Source organism: Bison bison, unplaced genomic scaffold (assembly GCF_000754665.1).
Source record: "Bison bison bison isolate TAMUID 2011002044 unplaced genomic scaffold, Bison_UMD1.0 scf7180017864092, whole genome shotgun sequence".
Taxonomy (NCBI): Eukaryota; Metazoa; Chordata; class Mammalia; order Artiodactyla; family Bovidae; genus Bison; species Bison bison.
This window is the reverse complement of record NW_011494664.1, coordinates 3505886-3528120: the sequence shown is the minus strand read 5'-3', so window position 1 is coordinate 3528120 and position 22235 is coordinate 3505886. Positions and strand designations below refer to the sequence as shown.

The 22235-nt window shown below is 39.7% G+C and overlaps 1 protein-coding gene across 3 annotated transcripts in view; it reads right to left on the bottom strand.

Annotated features, from left to right (window-relative positions):
• The window catches only part of RASSF6 (Ras association (RalGDS/AF-6) domain family member 6), a 74224-nt gene that overhangs the window by 46318 nt on the left and 5671 nt on the right, over nucleotides 1–22235 (bottom strand). For 2 of the 3 annotated variants that reach the window (XM_010838187.1, XM_010838186.1), the window contains exon 2: nucleotides 13616–13714. In XM_010838187.1, the coding sequence (XP_010836489.1) occupies nucleotides 13616–13674 (59 nt within the window). In that variant the 5' untranslated portion in view covers nucleotides 13675–13714. Of the gene's footprint in view, nucleotides 1–13615; nucleotides 13715–21488; nucleotides 21677–22235 lie in introns of those variants that run through there. The other variant, XM_010838188.1, reaches the window with a different exon arrangement.

Below are 22235 nucleotides of genomic sequence, written 5' to 3'. Positions count from 1 at the left end.
AATGCCAAAGAATGCTCAAACTACCATACAATTTCATTCATCTCACACGCTAGTAAAGTAATGCTCAAAATTCTCCAAGCCAGGCTTCAGCAATATGTGAACCATGAACCTCCAGATGTTCAAGCTGGTTTTAGAAAAGTCAGAGGAACCAGAGATCAAATTGCCAACATCTGCTGGATAATGGAAAAAGCAAGACAGTTCCAGAAAAACATCTATTTCTGCTTTATTGACTATGCCAAAGCCTTGGACTGTGTGGATCACAATAAACTGTGGAAAATTCTGAAAGAGATGGGAATACCGGACCACCTGACCTGACTCTTGAGAAACGTATATGCAGGTCAGGAAGCAACAGTTAGAACTGGACATGGAACAACAGACTGGTTCCAAATAGGAAAAGGAGTACATCAAGGCTGTATATTGTCACCCTGTTTATTTAACTTGCATGCAGAGTACATCATGAGAAATGCTGGGCTGGAAGAAGCACAAGCTGGAATCAAGATTGCAGGGAGAAATATCAATAACCTCAGATATGCAGATGACACCACCCTTATGGCAGAAAGTGAAGAGGAACTCAAAAGCCTCCTGATGAAAGTAAAAGAGGAGAGTGAAAAAATTGGTTTAAAGCTCAACATTCAGAAAACGAAGATCATGGCATCTGGTCCCATCACTTCATAGGAAATAGATGGGGAAACAGTGGAAACAGTATCAGATTTTATTTCTGGGGGCTCCAAAATCACTGCAGATGGTGATTGCAGCCATGAAATTAAAAGACACTTGCTCCTTGGAAGGAAAGTTATGACCAACCTAGATAGCATATTGACAAGCAGAGATATTACTTTGCCAACAAAGGTCTGTGTAGTCAAGGCTATGGTTTTTCCAGTGGTCATGTATGGATGTGAGAGTTGGACTGTGAAGAAGGCTGAGCGCCAAAGAATTGATGCTTTTGAACTGTGGTGTTGGAGAAGACTCTTGAGAGTCCCTTGGACTGCAAGGAGATCCAACCAGTCCATTCTGAAGGAGATCAGCCCTGGGATTTCTTTGGAAGGAATGATGCTAAAGGTGAAACTCCAATACTTTGGCCACCTCATTCGAAGAGTTGACTCATTGGAAAAGACTCTGATGCTGGGAGGGATTTGGGGGCAAGAGGAGAAGGGGACGACAGAGGATGAGATGGCTGGATGGCATCACCGACTCGATGGACATGAGTTTGGGTGAACTCTGGGAGTTGGTGATGGACAGGGAGGCCTGGCGTGCTGCAATTCATAGGGTCGCAAAGAGTCAGACATGACTGAGCGACTGAACTGACTGAACTGAATCTTTATTTTACCAAGCTCTGCAGTGACTCTGATGAAGGCTCAAAAGTTGGAGATTTGTGGCTTCAGACTAAAACCTCCATGAAAGCAGGGCTCTGGTCTTTTTCATTCAGAATTGGTACTCCAGCTTCTAAGCTTCTCGTACAGCATCAGCTCACGGTGTGCTCTTAGTAATTATTTGCTTAGGGAATAAAATACGGAAAACTCAATCCTGACCAGCTTTTAAAGAGGAACAGTTTTTTACATTAATTAACTAATTAATTAATTGGCTGCACTGGGTCTTTGTTGCTGCTCTAGTTGCAGAGAGTGGGGGCTACTCCCTAGTTGCAGCGCACAGGCTTCTCACTGTGGTGGCTTCTCTTGTACAGCGTGGGCCCTAGGGCACTTGGGCTTCAATAGTGGCTGCCTGTGGACTTTGTAGTTGCAGCCCTTGGGGCCTTTTCTCTAGTTGCAGGATGTGGGCTTCTCATTGTATGTGGGCTCAGTAGTTGTGGCTCTTGGGCTCCAGAACGCAGCCTCAGAAGTTGTGGCTTGTGGGAACTTCCTGGACAAGGGATCAAACTGATGTCCTGGGGAAACCCTAGAGAGGAATGATCTTTTTCCAGCATAGCTAACATGACCAAAAGTTCAAGTAAACTCTGTGTCATCTGTTTTTAGAGTCTTTGAATTTTGACTTCATCAGACTGTCTATTGAAGCATAGTCAGTATGTATTGGGCAGACAGATGATCTTGCTTTTTAATGGACCAAAGTGATCAAATAGTAAAATGTGGAGTAGATAAATGTTACTGAGAATAACAATCGTCTTGGTGTGCTCAGTGGCTGTTAACAATATATACTCATTGAAAAATATCTGGTATAAAGCTGAATGACAATTTCTACATGTCTGGGGGTGATATTATTGACCTTTTTGTGAAACTGTGATATCCAATTTCTCTTGATAAAAACGTATTTTTACTAGGCCACCAAACATGAATAATGGAAAATTTTTACATAAATAAAAAAAAAGAAAACTCCCACACAGAAAAAATATTCTTCAGTTTTAAAGGAGATGGTCCTACCTATGTCTCAAACTTTTTTCTTGGCTCATTTTAAAATCCTCACTCCTATAAAAATATGTTAGGGAGGGCTCTCTTCCTCTTTCTTAAAGACAAAAGTCCAGTGGTGCCCACTCTTTAACATCTAGCACAGGGCACACTGAGGCTTGCGGTGTTTGTTCCAGTTCCTTTGATCCAGAGAAGGCTCTGGCCATGAGATCTGGGCAAACATGGCCCTCTGGTTCTGCTGGCCAGGTAGGAGGCAGCCTCAGGAACACCGGCCCTTTGTGCTGAACTTGTGCTCAGAGGTGTAGGTGGCTAGTTCCTTTGTTTCAGCAAATGGTGCCGGCCAACACCCTTGGAAAAAGAAACTGTTTGGAATGATGTACTTTCTGCTAAAATTTATTACATCATGCTAATTAAAGTTAGTTGGTAAGGACAGGAATGCATACGTGCCTTGTGACTGTTTTTGAAGAGCTGTAGCCTGCAAGGGTTTGTATTAGGTTCCTAAGTGGGAGGGGGAAAAAATCTAGCAAGTTCTGAGGGTGAAATCTGATCTATATCCTAAAACTGGATTTGAACATCTTTTTTCAAACTTAGGATAGGCATTTACTCACCCCTAAAATGCCCAGATTTCAGCCTAGGACCTGAAGTAAAAGCACTTTGAAAGCAACCATATGGAACCACTTTTTTTTTTTTTTTTTTTTAACGACTCAGCTCACTTAGAATTTTTACCAGGTGAAACAACAGAGCAGCGATAACCCCAGGCAAGGAAATACCAACTGGAACCTTAGTTACTTGAGCATGAAGTTAACTTCTGCCAATGCCCTTCACTCAGGGAAGTTTCCAAACTCTTATCCAGCACTAAGACATAAATGTTATATTGCTTACTGTGCTATTAAATCAAGACCTCTTATTTCACAGATCATATATAGTTCTCATGAAATCTGCTGAAAGCAAATTTTTCATTAAGGACTTTTTTTTTCTATTAGTCTTCATCATTTTCATGTATTTCTTTGCATGAAAATAAACATCCCTTAATAAATTGGCAACTCCTGCCTTGTTTGCCAGAACAATGCCTGTTGCAGAGTGGGGGCTGAATAACTACTTAAGTGAATAAATGAATGCAGGTGTTTGTCAGGTTTATGACAAGTTGGATGTTGTAGGTAATCAGTTGTATCACTGTAATTTCTGGTGACTATTTTGTAAAGATTTTTCTGAATTCCAGAAATTTATTTCAGGTGTAAAGAAATTCTCAAACTTTAATCCTTTCCTCCACTAATCAGTAGTTTCTAGGCTTCAGTACTTCATCAAAGTCACCTGATTAACACTGGGGTGGACCACAGCATCTGCATTGTTAACAAATGTCTTAATCAGGAGGCAAGTGGCCCATGACTACATTTTGAGAAACACTATTTTCTCGTCTGGCGTTTGTGTAAAGGCTATGTTACTTTACCATCTAGAATGCCAATAATACATGGATACTAGGGCCTGAAATGGGCTCTAGCCTACAAAAGATAAACTGCAAGTCTCTAATTTAGTCAATTTAAAATACGATGCAAAATAAGGGTCACTAAAAAGCCTCTTGATGAAAGTGAAAGTGGAGAGTGAAAAAGTTGACTTAAAGCTCAACATTTAGAAAACGAAGATCATGGCATCTGGTCCCATCACTTCATGGGAAATAGATGGGAAAACAGTGGAAACAATGTCAGACCCTATTTTTGGGGGCTCCAAAATCACTGCAGATGGGGACTGCAGCCATGAAATTAAAAGACACTTACTCCTTGGAAGGAAAGTTATGACCAACCTAGATAGCATATTCAAAAGCAGAGACATTACTTTGCCAACAAAGGTCCGTCTAGTCAAGGCTATGGTTTTTCCTGTGGTCATGTATGGATGTGAGAGTTGGACTGTGAAGAAAGCTGAGCGCTGAAGAATTGATGCTTTTGAACTGTGGTGTTGGAGAAGACTCTTGAGAGTCCCTTGGACTGCAAGGAGATCCAACCAGTCCATTCTGAAGGAGATCAGCCCTGGGATTTCTTTGGAAGGAATGATGCTAAAGCTGAAACTCCAGTACTTTGGCCACCTCATTCGAAGAGTTGACTCATTGGAAAAGACTCTGATGCTGGGAGGGATTGGGGGCAGGAGGAGAAGGGGATGACAGAGGATGAGATGGCTTGATGGCATCACGGACTCGATGGACATGAGTCTGAATGAACTCCGGGAGTTGGTGATGGACAGGGAGGCCTGGCGTGCTGCAATTCATGGGGTCGCAAAGAGTCATACATGACTGAGCGACTGAACTGAACTGACAAAATCCAGACACTTCTTCAGAAATATCCTCCCCCAAATTTGTGGTTTCATTGTGACATATTTCATCATGACCTGTGCTTGGTTGCTCAGTTGTTTCCGACTTTTTGCAACCTCCTGGACTGTAGCTCACCAGGCTCCTCTGTCCATGGAATTTTCCAGGGCAACAATGAGCAGGTTGCCATTTCCTACTCCAGGGGATCTTCCTGACCCAAGGATCAAACCTGAGTCTCTTGTGTCTCCTGTATTACCAGGTGGATTCTTTACCACTCAGCCAACATAGGAAGCCCATACTTGGTTATAGGCCAATTATAAAATGAGAGTGCATATAAGTTCTCAAATATGGTTAGTTTTCTTTTTCTCTTATATTTCTAATTATTAGAATGTATTTATAAAAGTATTTTCAGAGATTAAAAAAATTACAAAATGCTGACTTTAAGGCTACTTTGTGGGAAAATGATTGCTCCATTCTGGCTGAGGGCTATGGCTGTGCTGTTCAAAATAATTACTCATGTACTGCTTTTATGAGTTTGACCAACTCCCAAGTATCATCTGTTGTCACTTAATAGTTTTCTAGTTGACTTTTTTACATATTTACTCAACAATCATGTATTATTTATTGAGTTCATATTTTCAGAATTATATATGAAGCACCACCCTTTCCTCTTAAATTTTCAGTCTTATTTGATAAATAAAATTTAAAAATATAATACATTATAAAGTGAGAGTGTTCTGATAGCATGTGCTTCAGGATAGGTATTTTTTATTGTTAGAACTCTGTGGTTGTGAGTGACTGACACCCAACTAAGTGGCTTAGTTGATTCTCCATTTAAGTAAGCTTTTATTTGTCCTGAGAAATAATGTTTGTGGAATCAAAGATTTCATGTGCTAATTATATTTTCTAATATTTTCCATAAGTGTTTAAATAAAAACCAATTATTTATGCTTAACCTAAAATCATCTCACGTATCAAAGTCATCTAGGTATCTCACCTTGGGGAAGAGGATGCAAAAGATACTAGGTCATACCTTTAAAGGGTTTACATTCTACTTTGGGAAAGCAAGCATCTGTTATGAGACAAGCCAGGGAGCCTTAAGCTGTTGGTGGGAGAGAAGGTTCATCAAGCATTTTTAGAAAGCTAATCAGTAACAATAATATTAGATTTACTTGTATACTTTGATTCAGGGGTTCTATTTCTGTGTGAACTGCTGCTGCTGCTGCTAAGTCGCTTCAGTCGTGTCCGACCCTGTGAGACCCTATAGACAGCAGCCCACCAGGCTCCCCCGTCCCTGGGATTCTCCAGGCAAGAACACTGGAGCAGGTTGCCATTTCCTTCTCTGTGTGAACTAGCCCTAGTGTATTCAAAATATTGGAGCCATCTTGAGGGTCAAAATTAAAGGAATGATTATATTACGACATATTATGTGCTGTTGAGTGATATAAGGTCATTAAAATCACCTTCAGGAAGATTATTTTAATTTTATGGGGAAATATTGATAATGCTAGGTATGTAAAACAAGATACAGTATAATCTCAACTGTATAAAATAGAATGCTTAGCAGATGAGGAACATGACAAAATTAAACTATTTTTTTGAGTAGTAAAATTATGGATAATTTTTATTCTTTCAGTCTATGTTTCTATATTTTCTCAGTTTATGAAATAAATATATAAAAACAATAATTTATAAAATAATCATACTTCCATAATCAGGGAATATTTTAAAAGAACAAATACACAAGTAATTAAAGGGCTAATTAAAGTCATAATGCAGTTCAGGGAGGATTTCATGAAAAAAGTAAGGAACTGAGACTGGGAAACTAAAATATTATAAAGGAACCAAAAGTTGACCTGGTGACCACCAGGGTATGGAATAGGTGTTAATTTCAGTGAAATTCTTGATATTCATACTGTGATTAGACAGATGAATAAAAGGAACATGATGTCCAGGAGAAGTTATTATTAAGATACAAATGAGATTAACATATATCAATTTAGAACAGAACAAAGAGTTTCATGAAGGTGGAAGGAAGCTGTTCTAGAGAAACAGATGATTCAAGGCTGAGAATAAAGAGAAACACATATGTACAAATAGCAGGACTGGGAAGAACAGGACTGCAGCTCAGAGCAGACAGGAGTTAGGGAGGGCACTGGGGCTTCTCTATGACATTTGTCTTGAGGTTTTGTAGAGGAAGAGAGGTCCTAGTTCAAAGAGACACCAGTGAATGCAGAAGGGGACTTTGGATTGCTATTTGGGTTAGGTGGTGCCTGTTTAGAGAGTATTTTAACCTTAGACAAGGGTTCTGGGCTTCCCTGGTGGCTCAGTGGTAAAGTATCTGCCTGCAATTCAGGAGATGTGGGTTCGATCCCCAGGTCAGGAAGATTCCCTGGAGAAGGAAATGGCAACCCATTCTAGTATTCTTGCCTGGGAAATTCCATGGACAGAGGAGCCTGGTGGGCTACAGTTCACGAGGTCGCAAAAGAGTCACATGACTTAGCAACTAAACAACAAAGGTAAATCTAAAGGTGTGAGTGAGAAAGGATCTTGCTTCCTTGGGAATTCAGGAGTTGAAGAGCAGCTGTATAGCTGAAGAAAATGAAGAGAAAATTATTGTAGTTTCAGACTGAGAGTTGGCCTGAGGTATGGTTTAGTAATGCCCTGGTGTGGTTGGCAGGTAAGAATCAGGATTTCACATACTAACCTGAATTAGGCAGAATTGAATAACAGGGAAATACGTACATGGGTTTGTATATTCTTCTCTTATGCTGTGTAATGTTTCTTCTTGAAACTTCTCTCCTGGTGTGGTAAATGTGTTTTTCTGGTTTGTTAAACTTAGGCTGCATGGAAGGCATTTATGCACAAAGAAACAGTGATGTAGACCCAGGGCTGTGTCTTTGGAGACACCTTTGTTGCTTCTGTAATTTTGGGGGAAAGAGGCACATGTTGTAGGGGGGCTTTCTTGGGGCTGTCCAGGGGCTCTTACCCTGTTCTGCCCACCCTCTTGTGAGCTTCTTCCCTTTTATTCACAGCATCTCCCATCTTCTCCATCATCTCTCTGTCTTGAATCTCATTTGCTTCCTGCTTCTCCTGCAGATCACTCACATGCTTTTATCACCCTTTTCTCTTCCTAAACTATCATCTTTCAGGTACTTTTAGCAATGTCCATCTTACTTCTCTCTAGGATCTTTCTGTCTCTCTCACCTTTGGTTTTATACAGATGTTACCTTCTCTCCCTTTCATTATCAGTCATCTGCACTTACTTTAAAGATTAATTTGTCTTTCATTTCAATTTCCCATTTCCTCAACTTCCTTCTTGTATCTCCAACAAAATGTTAGCTACGTTGACATCCCAAAGTGGTGCTTTATATACATACCCACCATATCGCTGCTCGTCCTCTCCATTCTGCGTCCACATTCCTTCTGCCCACTTTCCATCCAAAGCCTTACCTTCTTGTTTTCTACTTTTCCTACTTCATTTTGCTCTTTTCTACCCTTGGACCTTGAATCTTCTCTGTTCATACTTATTCCCTTGGTGATATTAGTAATTCTCAAAAGTAACATGTTTAGGACTGAACTCCTGATCTTCTACCCCAAACGTGGTCCTTTTGCAGTCTTTATAATGTCAGAAAGTGTTCACTCCATCCTTCTAGACACAATCTTTGGTATCATCCTTAATGATATTCCCATACCCCACATCTAATCCTTCAGGATTTTCTATTGTCCTTCCCTTCAAAATATACCTAGAATCTGACTGTTTTTTCCCCCTATCTCCGCCACTGTCACCTTGGTCCAAGCCACCATCATCTCTACTCTGGACTCCAAGTTTCTCAATAGTTTCTCTGCTCCTACTCTTGTCTCCTCTTTGGTCTGTCCTTAACAGAGCAACCAGACTGATCCAGAAACTCATGTACTCAATATTCTTAAACGGTTTATCATCTTTTAAGTGGGAAAGACAAGTCTCAATGGCCTGTGAGGCCCTACATATTCTGGCCCCATTGTATCTCTGACCTCACCTTCTCCTACTGTCCTTCCTATTTCACCTTCCACACTGGCTTCCTCCACTCTTATAGTCCTGTAACTGCCTCTGGGCTGTGAACTTAGCATCTCCTTTCCTGGAAGCCTCCCAGCTAGATGGCAACACAGCTTATTCACTCACCTCCTTCAGGCTTTTCTCCCAAGGCTACCTCCTCCCTGAGGCCTTTCCTGGCCATCTTATATGAAATCTTAACTCACTGATCTCCACCCCCAGTGATCATTACTCCCTTTCCAGCTTTATTTTTATCCTACATATCTTTCAGCATCTCATAGTGCATGTTGTTTAATACTTACCCTACATACTGTTTCCCCTTGTTAGGAGGCAGCCCCATGAGGGTAGGGATTCCCAGGTGGTGCAAGCAGTAAAGAATCTGCCTGATGCTGCAATCACAGAAAACTAACCAAACTGATCACATGGATCATATCCTTGTCTAACTCAATGAAACTTTGAGCCATGCTGTGTAGGGCCACCCAAGATGGACAGGTCATGGCAGAGAGTTCTGACAAAATGTGGCCTACTGGAGAAAGGAATGGAAAACCACTTCAGTATTCTTGCCTTGAGAACCCCATGAACAGTATGAAAAAGGGCATAGAAAGATGAACTCCCCAGGTCGGTAGGTGCCCAATATGCTATTGTAGATCAGTGGAGAGATAACTCCAGAAAGAATGAAGAGATGGAGCCAAAGCAAAAACAACACCCAGTTGTGGATGTGACTGGTGATGGAAGAAAAGTCCAATGCTATAAAGAGCAATATTGCATAGGAACCTGGAATGTCAAGTCCATGAATCAAGGCAAATTAGAAGTGGTCAAACAGGAGATGGCAAGAGTGAATATCGACATTTTAGGAATTAGTGAACTAAAATGGCCTGGAATGGGTGAATTTAACTCAGACGACCATTATATCTACTACTGTGGGCAGGAATCCCTTAGAAGAAATGGAGTAGCTATCATGGTCAACAAAAGAGTCCAAAATGCAGTACTTGGATGCAATCTCAAAAATGACAGAATGATCTCTGTTTGTTTTCAAAGCAAACAATTCAATATCACAGTAATCCAAGTCTATGCCTTGACCACTAATGCTGAAGAAGCTGAAGTTGAATGGTTCTATGAAGACCTACAAGACCTTTTAGAACTAACACCCAAAAAAGATGTCCTTTTCGTTAAAGGGGACTGGAATGTAAAAGTAGGAAGTCAAGAGATACCTGGAGTAAAAGGCAAATTTGGCCTTGGAGTACAGAATGAAGCAGGGCAAAGGTTAATAGAGTTTTACCAAAAGAACGCACTGGTCATAACAAACACCCTCTTCCAACAGCACAAGAGAAGACTCTACACAAGGACATTACCAGATGGTCAATACCGAACTCAGATTGATTATATTCTTTGCAGCCAAAGATGGAGAAGCTCTCTACAGTCAGCAAAAACAAGACCAGGAGCTGACTGTGGCTCAGATCATGAACTCCTTATTGCCAAATTCAGACTTAAATTGAAGAAAGTGGGAAAAACCACTAGACCATTTAGGTATGACCTAAATCAAATCCCTTATGATTATACAGTGGAAGTGAGAAATAGATTGAAGGAATTAGGTCTGATAGATAGAGTGCCTGAAGAACTATGGATGGAGGTTTGTGACATTGCACAGGAGGCAGGGATCAAGACCATCCTCAAGAAAAAGAAATGCAAAAAGGCAAAATGGTTGTCTGAAGAGGCCTTACAAATAGCTATGTAAAGAAGAGAAGCTAAAGGCAAAGGACAAAAGGAAAGATATAAGTATCTGAATGCAGAGTTCCAAAGAATAGCAAGAAGAGATAAGAAAGCCATCCTCAGTGATCAGTGCAAAGAATTAGAGGAAACAACAGAATGGGAAAGACTAGAGATCTCTTCAAGAAAATTAGAGATACCAAGGGAACATTGAAGTGAAGATGGGCTCAATAGTGGACAGAAATGGTATGGACCTAACAGAAGCAGAAGATGTTAAGAAGAGGTGGCAAGAATACATAGAAGAACTATACAAAAAAGATCTTCATGACCCAGATAATCATGATGGTGTGATCATTCACCTAGAGCCAGACATCCTGGAATGTGAAGTCAAGTGGGCCTTACGAAGCATGCCTACAAACAAAGCTACTGAAGATGATGGAATTCCAGTTGAGCTATTTCAAATCCTGAAAGATGATGCTGTGAAAGTGCTGCACTCAATATGCCAGCAAATTTGGAAAACTCAGCAGTGGCCACAGGACTGGAAAAGGTCAATATTCATTCCAATCCCAAAGAAAGGCAATGCCAAAGAATGTTCAAACTACCACACAATTGCACTCATCTCACACGCTAGTAAAGTAATGCTCAAAATTCTCCAAGCCAGGCTTCAACAGTATGTGAACCATGAACTTGTAGATGTTTAAGCTGGATTTAAAAAAGGCAGAGGAACCAGAGATCAAATTGCCAACATACATTGAATCATAGATAAAGCAAGAGAGTTCCAGAAAAACATCTATTTCTTCTTTATTGACTATGCCACAGCCTTTGACTGTGTGGATCACAACAAGCTGTGGAAAATTCTGAAAGAGATGGGAATACCAGACCACCTGACCTGCCTTCTGAGAAATCTGTATGCAGGTCAGGAAGCAACAGTTATAACCAGACATGGAACAACAGACGGGTTCCAAATAGGGAAAGGAGTATGTCAAGGCTGTATGTTGTCACTCTGCTTATTTAACTTATATGCAGAGTACATCATGAGAAATGCTGGGCTGCATGAAACACAAGCTGGAATCAAGATTTCCAGGAGAAATATCAATAACCTCAGATATGTAGATGACACTAACCTTATGGCAGAAAGTGAAGAAGAAATAAAGAGCCTCTTGATGAAAGTGAAAGAGGAGAGTGAAAAAGTTGGCTTAAAGCTCAACATTCAGAAAACTAAGATCATGGCATCTGGTCCCATCACTTTATGGAATAGATGGGGAAACAGTGGAGACAGTGACAGACTTTATTTTCTTGGGCTCCAAAATCACTGTAGATGGTGACTGCAGCGGTGAAATTAAAGACACTCACTCCTTGGAAGAAAAGCTATGACCAACCTAGACAGCATTAATATGCTGAGACATTAATAAAAGCAGTTATTTTACTTTTCCAACCAAGGTACATCTAGTCAAAGCTATGATTTTTCCAGTAGTCATGTATGGATGTGAGAGTTGGACTGTGAAGAAAGCTGAGTGCTGAAGAATTGATGCTTTTGAACTGTGGTGTTGGAGAAGACTCTTGAGAGTCCCTTGGACTGCAAGGAGATCCAACCAGTCCATCCTAAAGGAGATCAGTCCTAAATATTCATTGGAAGGACTGATGCTGAAGCTGAAACTCCAATACTTTGGCCACTTGATGCAAAGAACTGATTCATTTGAAGAGACCCTGATGCTGGGAAAGATTGAATGTGGGAGGAGAAGGGGATGACAGAGGATGAGACGGTTGGATGGCATCACTGCCTCAATGGACATGAATTTGAGTAAACTCCAGGATTTGGTGATGGACAGGGAGGCCTGCGTTGCTGCAGTCCATGGGGTCAAAAAGAGTCAGACATGACTGAGCAACTGAACTGACTGACTGACTGACACTGCAGGAGATACAGGTTTGATTGCTGGGTCGGAAAGATCCCCTGGAGGAGGAATAGCGACCCACTCCAGTATTCTTGCCTGGTAAGTCCCGTGGATGGAGGAGCTTGGTGGGCCACAGTCCATGGGTTTGCAAAGAGTCAGACACGACTGAGTGACTTAACATACCCATGAGGGTAAGGGTTTGTTTCATTCATTCCCAAACTCTCAGGATCCACAAGAGTACCTGTCCACAAGGAGCAGATAACTAGTATCTGTGGAATGAATGAGTGAATTCTCTATCTACTGCGTTCTGCCTTCTTCCCATTTCTTGCTCATCCTCTACCTGTGGGCTTCAATTCCATTTTAACCATATTTGTTCTCTCTGCTTTCCCATTGTGCAGTTCTGCAGCATTTATTCTACTTTATCATTTATTTGGCTTTGTTTCTCTTCCCTGTAAGACATGGGTCATGTTTCAGAGCCACTTTTTTTCCCCTTACCTTTGTGTCTTTCTCTTATTCAGCTTCTGCTTTAGCTCAGCCAGGTTCATTTTTATCTCTACTCTTAAAGTTTTCAAATCCCTGCTCTATTATACCTCAACTAACATGATATGTGCTATTTGCTGTGTATAAGAAAATAACTATAGCTACTGGTCATCTATTACATAACCTAACATCAAGAGGGAAACAGTAAAAAATGAAGTGTGTCCTGAAGAGTAAGGAAGGGAAGGACAGAACAGGACAGGAAAGTCTGGTTCAGGCCTGTGGGATAATTCTTTGATACATTATTTATGACCAGTCTTAGATCTTTTACTGAATGCTGCTCCTGAGAACTGTGCCAAGTATTAACATAGAAATTTAGCTTCTGGTGACATTAGACCACTACTTATGAAATAGAGTGATTGTTCCATGATAGGCTATGGCTTTGCAGTTTTCAGGAACTTATTTACTTAATTTGTTATTCAAAGGCTCAACTGATGATTTGTGTCATTGATCTTGTGGATCGTATGTCATGCTTTTTTACTGATATACATTTAGAATTTATTATAATCCCTGTGGAAAAACCAAATTTAGACACTGTTTATCTCATGTGTTCTGAAATATTTTACAAAGCCCTTACATAATTTTTATAATATATATCACTGGGTTCTTTTTATAGAAAAATGAGAATAGTTAGAAAATGTAACGATGTCATTTTCCAGTTTTTTTTCAATACAGCTGAAGTTTTCAAATGATGGTTAGAATGACATAATGCATAATAAATATAAGGTATAACCCACAAATGACTGATGACCAGAATGATATATAAGGTGTGTAGCTGTAGGTGTATAGTTACCCGGTAATGAACGTCCTTTCATTGATGAAGATCCAAGAGGAAAACTGATGAGCCATCATAGTCTTCTTCTGCCCCTTTCTGAGACCATCTGAGGCTACCCTAAAACATTAGAATAATATTAATGGTATGTTCTTGGATACATTCATAAATTAGTCTCAAGTTTACATTGAAATTGTTTGTTGTATCCCTACTGTGTAAAAATATTCTTGGGGGAGTTTTTAAGTAGTGTTTTGTGTCTGTGGGCATGAAGGTTAGACTGGAGAGGGAAGTAAAGAGACTTTTTACCACGTGTCTGCTTTGAATCTCACCCTCTGTACGTGAGCATTTGGTAGGTAGTATCTCATTTACTCCTCAGGTCTTCCTAGCAAGGTAGGGGCATTATTATCTCCATTTCAAACAGTAAGTAGTGGAACAAATCATTTGAAGCAAGGTCTGAATATGTTTGTTTCCTACTTTTCCTTTCACCAATATTGTTTTTGAAGTTTGCAAAAAGGTTGTATGGATTAAATATTGTTGATTTTCTATAAATTTGGTCATTTTAAGATTTTTTTTCAAAGATCTCTTTTTCCTACATCTAAGGGAATTAATATTGAGGATAAGTAAAATGTTCTCCAAAATCTTCAATTTTAAGAAAATAAACTTAGAGTTCAGAGTTTTAACTACAACTCACTTTGAATGGGTATTAAATAGCATCCTGTAAACCCACTTTTCACAGAATAATTTGTTTCGGGAACAAGTAATAACATGTTTTTTTGTCCCTTCCATTCCTCTCCACCACCTCCATGTAAGCATTAAGATATTTAGGTGCTTCATTCCATTCTTATTTCTCAGTATGTGCTTTTGAGAAAATAGCCATTTTTATCCTTTTTTGATAACCATTTCTTAGTTTAAATTGAAAATTATATTCTTCATTTACTTTATGGAAAATATTAGTAAAGGAAGTGAAGTGAAGTGAAAGTTGCTCAGTTGTGTCTGACTCTTTGTAACCCCACGGACCATACAGTCCACAGAATTCTCCAGGTCAGAATACTGGAGTGGGTATTATTCCTTCTCCAGGGAATCTTCCCAACCCAGGGATTGAACCCAGCTCTCCCACATTGCAGGAGGATTCTTTACCAGCTGAGCCACCAGTATAGCCAGTAAAGGGAGAGGAACATTTAATTTTATTTTGACCCACTAAAGAAAGATGATGAAGAGGGCATAGGAAGAAACAGTAGATGAGTCAAAAATACTTATCCTGACATACAGATTTCCCCTTGGTGATCAATTTGAGAAACTAACTGTGTGACAGAGAAATGGGAAGAGAGAAAGGTAGAACAGGGAGCTGGATATCAGAGGACCATACAAACTACAATGTTGGCCCATGGTAAATGCTAATGATTTGCAAATGTGTAAGTGAGATCCTGGATCAAAGTTGTGCTGACAGTCACTTTCCAGTTGATGGCTGTACTTAGCTATGCTCCCAGTAATGAAGGCACCCACCAGTATGTCTAAATTTGGCATAACTCCCATTGTAAGGAACCCTCCTCTGAATTTTTAGTATTTGATTTGGAATACATGAGAAGAATTTTCTTCATTTTTTCAATTTATCCACAGTCCTGATGCTAGCAGGTTTCAGTGATTTAAAAGTCATCCTCCTGCTCCATCTCTTCATAAATGCACAGATGGGCTCAGGGTGTTTGAAGCAGCTGTTTCCTGATGCAGAGCTTACGCTTTATTGAGAAGTATAAAAAGGAAAAAAAGAGAAGCTCCTTGAGGAATTCTGCCTAGTTGAAATGATATTTCAGAAGTCTTCTTGGTTTTAGATTTTATAGTAAAATTTCCAGGTATTTTTGAAAAAAATTAAATATCTTGTTATATTTTTAAGTAAGATTTCTAGACACTTGTAAAAACATCAATCTAGTTTTAAAGTTCTGTTTATATAGCAGCCAAGTGTTATTTTCTTTAAAAAGATATTAAATGCCCAAAGGCTTATATGATCCAAAAAGAGGCATTTTGCAATCATTGAAATTTGGGGGGCAACATGAGAACACAAGCTAGTTAAAGTAGAGAAGAAATTCTAGAGCAATGTCTGGAGGTATGCAAACTGAAAACTATGCAGCTATGAAAACTATATAAACTGAAAAACTACAAAAACTGGCCCAAGGCAGAGAAGGATCAGCTAGTTTGGTAAGTCTGTTTTTGGAATATTTCTAGAAAGAATTCTCTTTGGTATGATTGTGCAAAAGAATATATTCCTTTCATCCCAGCAATTGAATTCAAACTGACTGAACCCTGTCCCATTCCACGAACACAATTTCAAGTTTCCAGGCAGCCAAAATCAAGCTCTGACTCGTGGGGTTAATTAAGTATGACATAACATCCTTCAGATTTCCTTCAGGCTCTGGAAACTGTGGTCAGATATGAATGATAACCTTATTTATGTCTTCATATAAATGGCATTAGGGTGTGACCAGAGATTTTGTATAATATTTTCTAGTCATTCCCTTTTGCAGAAATTGAATATTTAATTACCATTGCTTCATGCCTACAGAATCAGACGGGCTATAGCCAGAATAAAAAGACAGGCTGGAGAGTAAAATTTCATTTTTTTTTCTTAAATTTTAAAAAAGAAGGGGAGGCAATTTTAAAGTAGGTCATTCTGGCTGGGGTAAGGTGTGTGGAAGACATTTCATGTTTTCTTTTTCCAAGAGAATAGCTTCCCTGGTGGCTCAGATGGTAAAGGATCCGCCTGCAATGCAGGAGACCTGGGTTTGAACCCAGGGTCAGGAAGATCCCCTGGAGAAGGGAATGGCAACCCACTCCAGTATTCTTGCCTGGAGAATTCCATGGACAGAGGAGCCTGGTAGGCTACAGTCCATGGAGTTGCAAAGAGTTGGACATGACTGAGCGACTAACACACACACTGCAGTCAAAAACAACAACAAAAAAAATGAAAAGAAGAAAAGAGATTTCATAGAATCCATCCCTGATTTTCCCTGAGTACATCCCTGATGTACATTGTTACTTTGAAATTATAGAATCTATTAGAAAGCTATGAGCACGTCTCACCAGGCATTTTATAATGGTCTCTAAGCTGAATGCTTGACTAATTTCCCTTTATGCTTTTGCCATTTTGATCATCACATCATCTTGCTATCAGATATTCCTGAGATCTCATTCTCTGCAAATACAGCTCAAGTCCCCTAACCTCACTTTCAGGCTTTCTGTATTTCCACCGAAACCTACTTCCCAAACTCAACATTGAAACTTTCTTTAATACCAGGCTTTGCAGTCTAATGGAGTCACGTGTCATCCAGTCTCTTCTCACCATTCCCCTTTCCTTCATCTCTGCAGATTCAGATCTCTACTTCCTTCTTGTCTCTGCTCAGAAGGAACCATATCAGTCTCCCCATGGCCTGTTTTCTATACTGCTGTGATGTCACTCTCTGCTTCCCACTGGTATTGCCATGATCATTTTATACCTTATCTCATTTTCTAATCGTGTCCGCCACTTCTTAGAATTTTGCCTAGAACATAAAAGGAATTTATATAATATTTATTTAGTGACTAACTAAATGTCAAGCTGTATCTGTGATCCAAAGGACTGTCCGCTACTAATAAAACTTTTCTTGACCTCATAGTTAATATGGTATTTTAACTATTATACCATATTTAAAATATGGTATTTTAGGTAGGACTGGAAGTGAGTGATATTTTGAACTGAAGTACAAAGGCAAATTGACAATGATGGGCTGAAGAATCATTGCAATGGCCTCCTGATTGGTCCCCACTCTGTATTCATAAAAACATTAGCTAAAGTATCATTCAAGTTAGCAAACAATTGCGATGTAATTATATTGTCACTCATGACCTATGCTGAAGCAAATTGTAGCTAGCTTCAGAAGACGTAATTAAATTTCAAAACAAACAAATAAGAATTCAAAAGTCCTTTCATTATTTTGACCTTAGAAAGAAGGACAGTTGAATGAAATCTGTGAAAGAAAAGGAAAACAAGTAACATTTTTCTTGATAAGCATTATAAGCTAATTGAATAGGAAATAATATTGACTGAATCCAAAAGTTGGCTAAGCAAAATACTCAATTGAAATACTTGAAAGGTAAAAAGGTGATTTGGTAAAAGTCCCAGCTTATTATTAATTGCTAAAGTGAGAAATAGATCTATGAATTCAAACGGTTTCCCCTTTCCATTCCTATTAACCATGATTCATCGTAAATTAAAATCTGGTAGTGCCCTTGTGTGGAGAAGGCAATGGCACCCCACTCCAGTACTCTTGCCTGGAAAATCCCATTGATGGAGGAGCCTGGTAGGCTGCAGTCCATGGGGTCGCTAAGAGTCAGACACGACTAAGTGACTTCACTTTCACTTTTCACTTTCATGCATTGGAGAAGGAAATGGCAACCCACTCCAGTGGTTCTTGCTTGGAGAATCTCAGGGACCGCGGAGCTTTGTGGGCTGCTGTCTATGGGGTCGCATAGAGTTGGACACGACTGAAGCGACTTAGCAGCAGCAGCAGCAGTGCCCTTGTGAATATCCTCTAAATTACAAAGACTTAGTAGATTTAAGGGTCTGAGCTGCTGCTGCTGCAAGGTCACTTCAGTCGCGTCCGACTCTGTGTGACCCCATAGACGGCAGCCCACCAGGCTCCCCCGTCCCTGGGATTCTCCAGGCAAGAACACTGGAGTGGGTTGCCATTTCCTTCTCTAATGCATGAAAGTGAAAAGTGAAAGTGAAGTCGCTCAGTTGTGTCTGACTCTTAGCAACCCCATGGACTGCAGCCTACCAGGCTCCTCCATCCATGGGATTTTCCAGGCAAGGGTACTGGAGTGGGGTGCCATCACCTTCTCTGAGGGTCTGAGCTAGTTTTCTCAAAAGGCTTAAGAGGAGGATAACCAAAGGTTATGATTAAATCAGCAGAAAGATTTATGAAAAAAAAAAGAAAAATTACAGGTCTGAGACCTAAGGGCCTTACTTTGAATGCTCACAATTAGTTTGGTAGAACATAAACTACGACTTTGGGCTTTCCTGGTCACTCAGACAGTAAAGAATCTGCCTGCTATTCAGGAGACCTGGGTTCGAACACTGGGTTGGGAATATCCCCTGGAGGAGGGCACAGCAACCCACTCTAGTATTCTTGCCTGGAGAATCCCCATGGACAGAGTAGTCTGGTGGGCTGCAGTCCATGTGGTCGAAAAGAGCTGGACACGACTGAGCGACTAAGCACAAACTATGACTTGAGGAGGAAGGTAGTTGTTAAAAATATAAGTGTTTTACTGGGAGGGGTGATCTTACAGCCTCTCCCATCCTGGGGCCAGAGCTTATTGACTTTGATTGTGTAGGAAATAAGATCACTTATTCAATGTTTGGCTATCTATTTTAAAATTTTGTCCACATAGAGTACAGCTCAATATAGAATTAAATAGGCAAGTAATTAAATCTTGGAGAAATAAACAGTCCTGGAAGTACTAGGTCAGTCAAGGCTAAAATAGACCTTGGAGGCACAACAGGGAAGAGAGAAGACCAGGAAGATAGAATCAGTCTGAGCAGGCAGCAGGGATGAATACCCCGAGAAAGCAGGATAAGTCAGCACCCGTATATGAGCAATGTTGAGGATGGGAAGCATCTGAAGTGGTTTACCTCTTTCCGCTCTGCATCCTGCATAGATGTGGACTTGCCTGAACTGGCCAGTTATCAGAATGAGGCCAAAGGATGTGAGGTGAAGCCCAAATAAAAGGCCAAAAGGACCAGTCATTTAAAGTACCCTCTCAGGTTCAAGCATGGATTAATTAAATGGTTACTTGTTTAAAAGTGGAAAGTTTGGTTTGCTCCTCTGTATATCAACAAATATTTCACGAGTTCCTTCTCTGTGCCTGCTATCGTGCTAAGCCAGGAAGCACAGCCTGTATTTGTATCTATATCTGCAGCCCTCGATTCCTGAGGCCGCTGAGTGCAGGAAATGTCACAGCAGTCATAATTTTACAATGAGCTAGAAAAATACATGTGTTTACTCCCCGGGTCCTCCAGCCAAAGAGAATTTCTCCTTTGAACTTTCACAGCAAAATATCTGAGGCTTTCTAATTACTTATCGCTTTCTCTCCCTAATCATATTTTATTTTACCTAGTTTCCTTTAGAACAGGATGATGGCTTATTTTATTTTTTGACTCCTAGAGTGAATGTATATATGCAAGTATGTAGAGAAAACATATATTAATATAAACCAATGAATATATCTCTATGTTCAGTATGTGATGTGCGTGCTCAGTCGCTAAGTAGTGTCAGACTCTTTGCTACCCCATGGACTGTAGCCTGCCAGGTTCCTCTGTCCATGGGACTTCCCAGGCAAGAATACTGGAGTGGGTTGCCCTTCCCTTTTCCAGGGGATCTTCCTGACCCAGGGACCGAACTTGTGTCTCTAGCAGTGCAGGTGGATTCTTTACCACTGAGCCACCTGAAAAGTCATTCAGTATATGGAGAGATGTACAAAAATATTAACAGCAAAACTGAAAGCTGTGAAATTATGAGTGATAATATTTCCTTTTTGATTTCATATGTACTTTCTAAATCATACATGAGGAGCATATCTTACATAACACATGCCATATTCATGCCTGCATGCTCAGTAGGGTCCACTCTTTGCGACCCCATGGACTGTAGCCTGCCAGGCTGCCCTGTTCATGGAATTTTCTAGGCAAGAATACTGGAGCTGGTTGCCATTTCTTACTCCAGAACACACATTATAAAAATTGCTAAAAAAAAAAAAAAAAAGAAAAGGGACTAGAGAGTATCACATTAGAATAGCAATTATGTATTTCAATTATGAAGTAAAATTATATTAAAGGCTGTACACATGGAGGATTTTGTTTTAAATATTATTTTGGCCTGAAGAAACAATGGAAAATTACAAATATGTATTTAGCTCTAAAATAAAGCTGTTTTCTCTAAGCTCTGACCTGGAATCTTATAGTACAGATGAGCAGAGCCATATACAATTATATCACTTCAAGGAAACAAAACACCTGTAATTCTAACAGTTATCTAATTATTAGAAAACAGGAAAAAAGTCAAGAAAAATTTGGGTTCTGGGAAATACTTGGCACCATACTTTTTTCTAAGGAATGTGCTTCATTTGCAGAGATGGCAAAAGTTGAGTGTTGGACTATAAATATTATCACTTTATCGGGTGGTATTAATTGCAGTTAGGAAATGTTTGTTTTGAGATACAAGTAAAAATGTATTATAGTCTTTAATAAACAGAATGTGGATCAAAGGACTAAACACAATGTGGATCAAGCAACCAGATTTTTATGCGACTATCCCATCACCATCAGTCCCAGTGGAATCTAATTTGAAATGCCAAGCCATTAGTATGCTATTGCACATTTACACGGTGCTAACCCTGGGTGCTCCACTCTCCCCAGAGTGCCCTCAGGGAGGCGAGAAAAGCAGGAGCAGTAGGAGAGGTGAACTAGTTTGAAGCCACCTCAGGATTCAAAGTACCTTGCCACCGCTTAGTCTGGGAGGGAGCTATTCAGTCTGCCAACAACATCTTCTGGAATCGCTGCTATGAACCAGCTCCAGATTCTCTGCTTCATCTAGGTTTCCAACAGGAAATTCTAAGGTTGACTTTACAGGGACCATGGCTCATTTTTCCTGTTCATTATTTGGCTGCAAAAGGATGATCCCTTTCTCCTCTTGAGCTCCATTCACTAGAATCTGGGATGATGATGGAGATGTCTTTTAACCATCTCCACTACTAAGATAACAGCCTCATCCCTTAAGAAGGAGACACTTTCATGTTCAGTGACAGAAAGCAGCAGTACTGGTTCATTTGGTACTTGAGATGATGTTATGAAATGATGAAATCACTATACCTGATAGTCTTTAAAAGACTAATTTTTGCAACAGACCCCAATCTTCTCTAAGTCCAGACTTCAGCGAAAAGGAGAGCATTCAAAAGAAGTTCTTTTGCAGAGGTTGTACTTTCAATTGACTTTTACTTGACTTGTTTTTATAAAGCCCATGTTTCTCTATCAATCTTAAATTCCTTGTCTGCCTTGTGATCAAAGAATCTGCACAAGTAAATTGACAACATTAGATTTCTATTTTAATGAAAAATATAAGATACCTCTTATTTAAGGAAGTTAAAATAAGTATCGATACAAAACCTTAAATTACATGCTACATATATATTACACATATGTTACATTATTTTAAATGTAATCAGAAAGGTTAATTTGTTTTAATCACTGCTGGTTATTTCTTTCTTCTGGTTGACCAAAACATTTAATAGTTTATCACAAAATTTTATAGGCATTAGAAATAGTAGAAATACATTTATATACTAAAATAAACTTTAGGAAGATTTATACCTGTTTATTCAAACTTAAATTGAAGAAAGTAGGGAAAACCACTAGACCATTCAGGTATGACCTAAATCAAATCCCTTATGATTATACAGTGGAAGTGAGAAATAGATTTAAGGGACTAGATCTGATAGATAGAGTGCCTGATGAACTATGGAATGAGGTTCGTGACATTGTACAGGAGACAGGGATCAAGACCATCCCCATGGAAAAGAAATGCAAAAAAGCAAAATGGCTGCCTGGGGAGGCCTTACA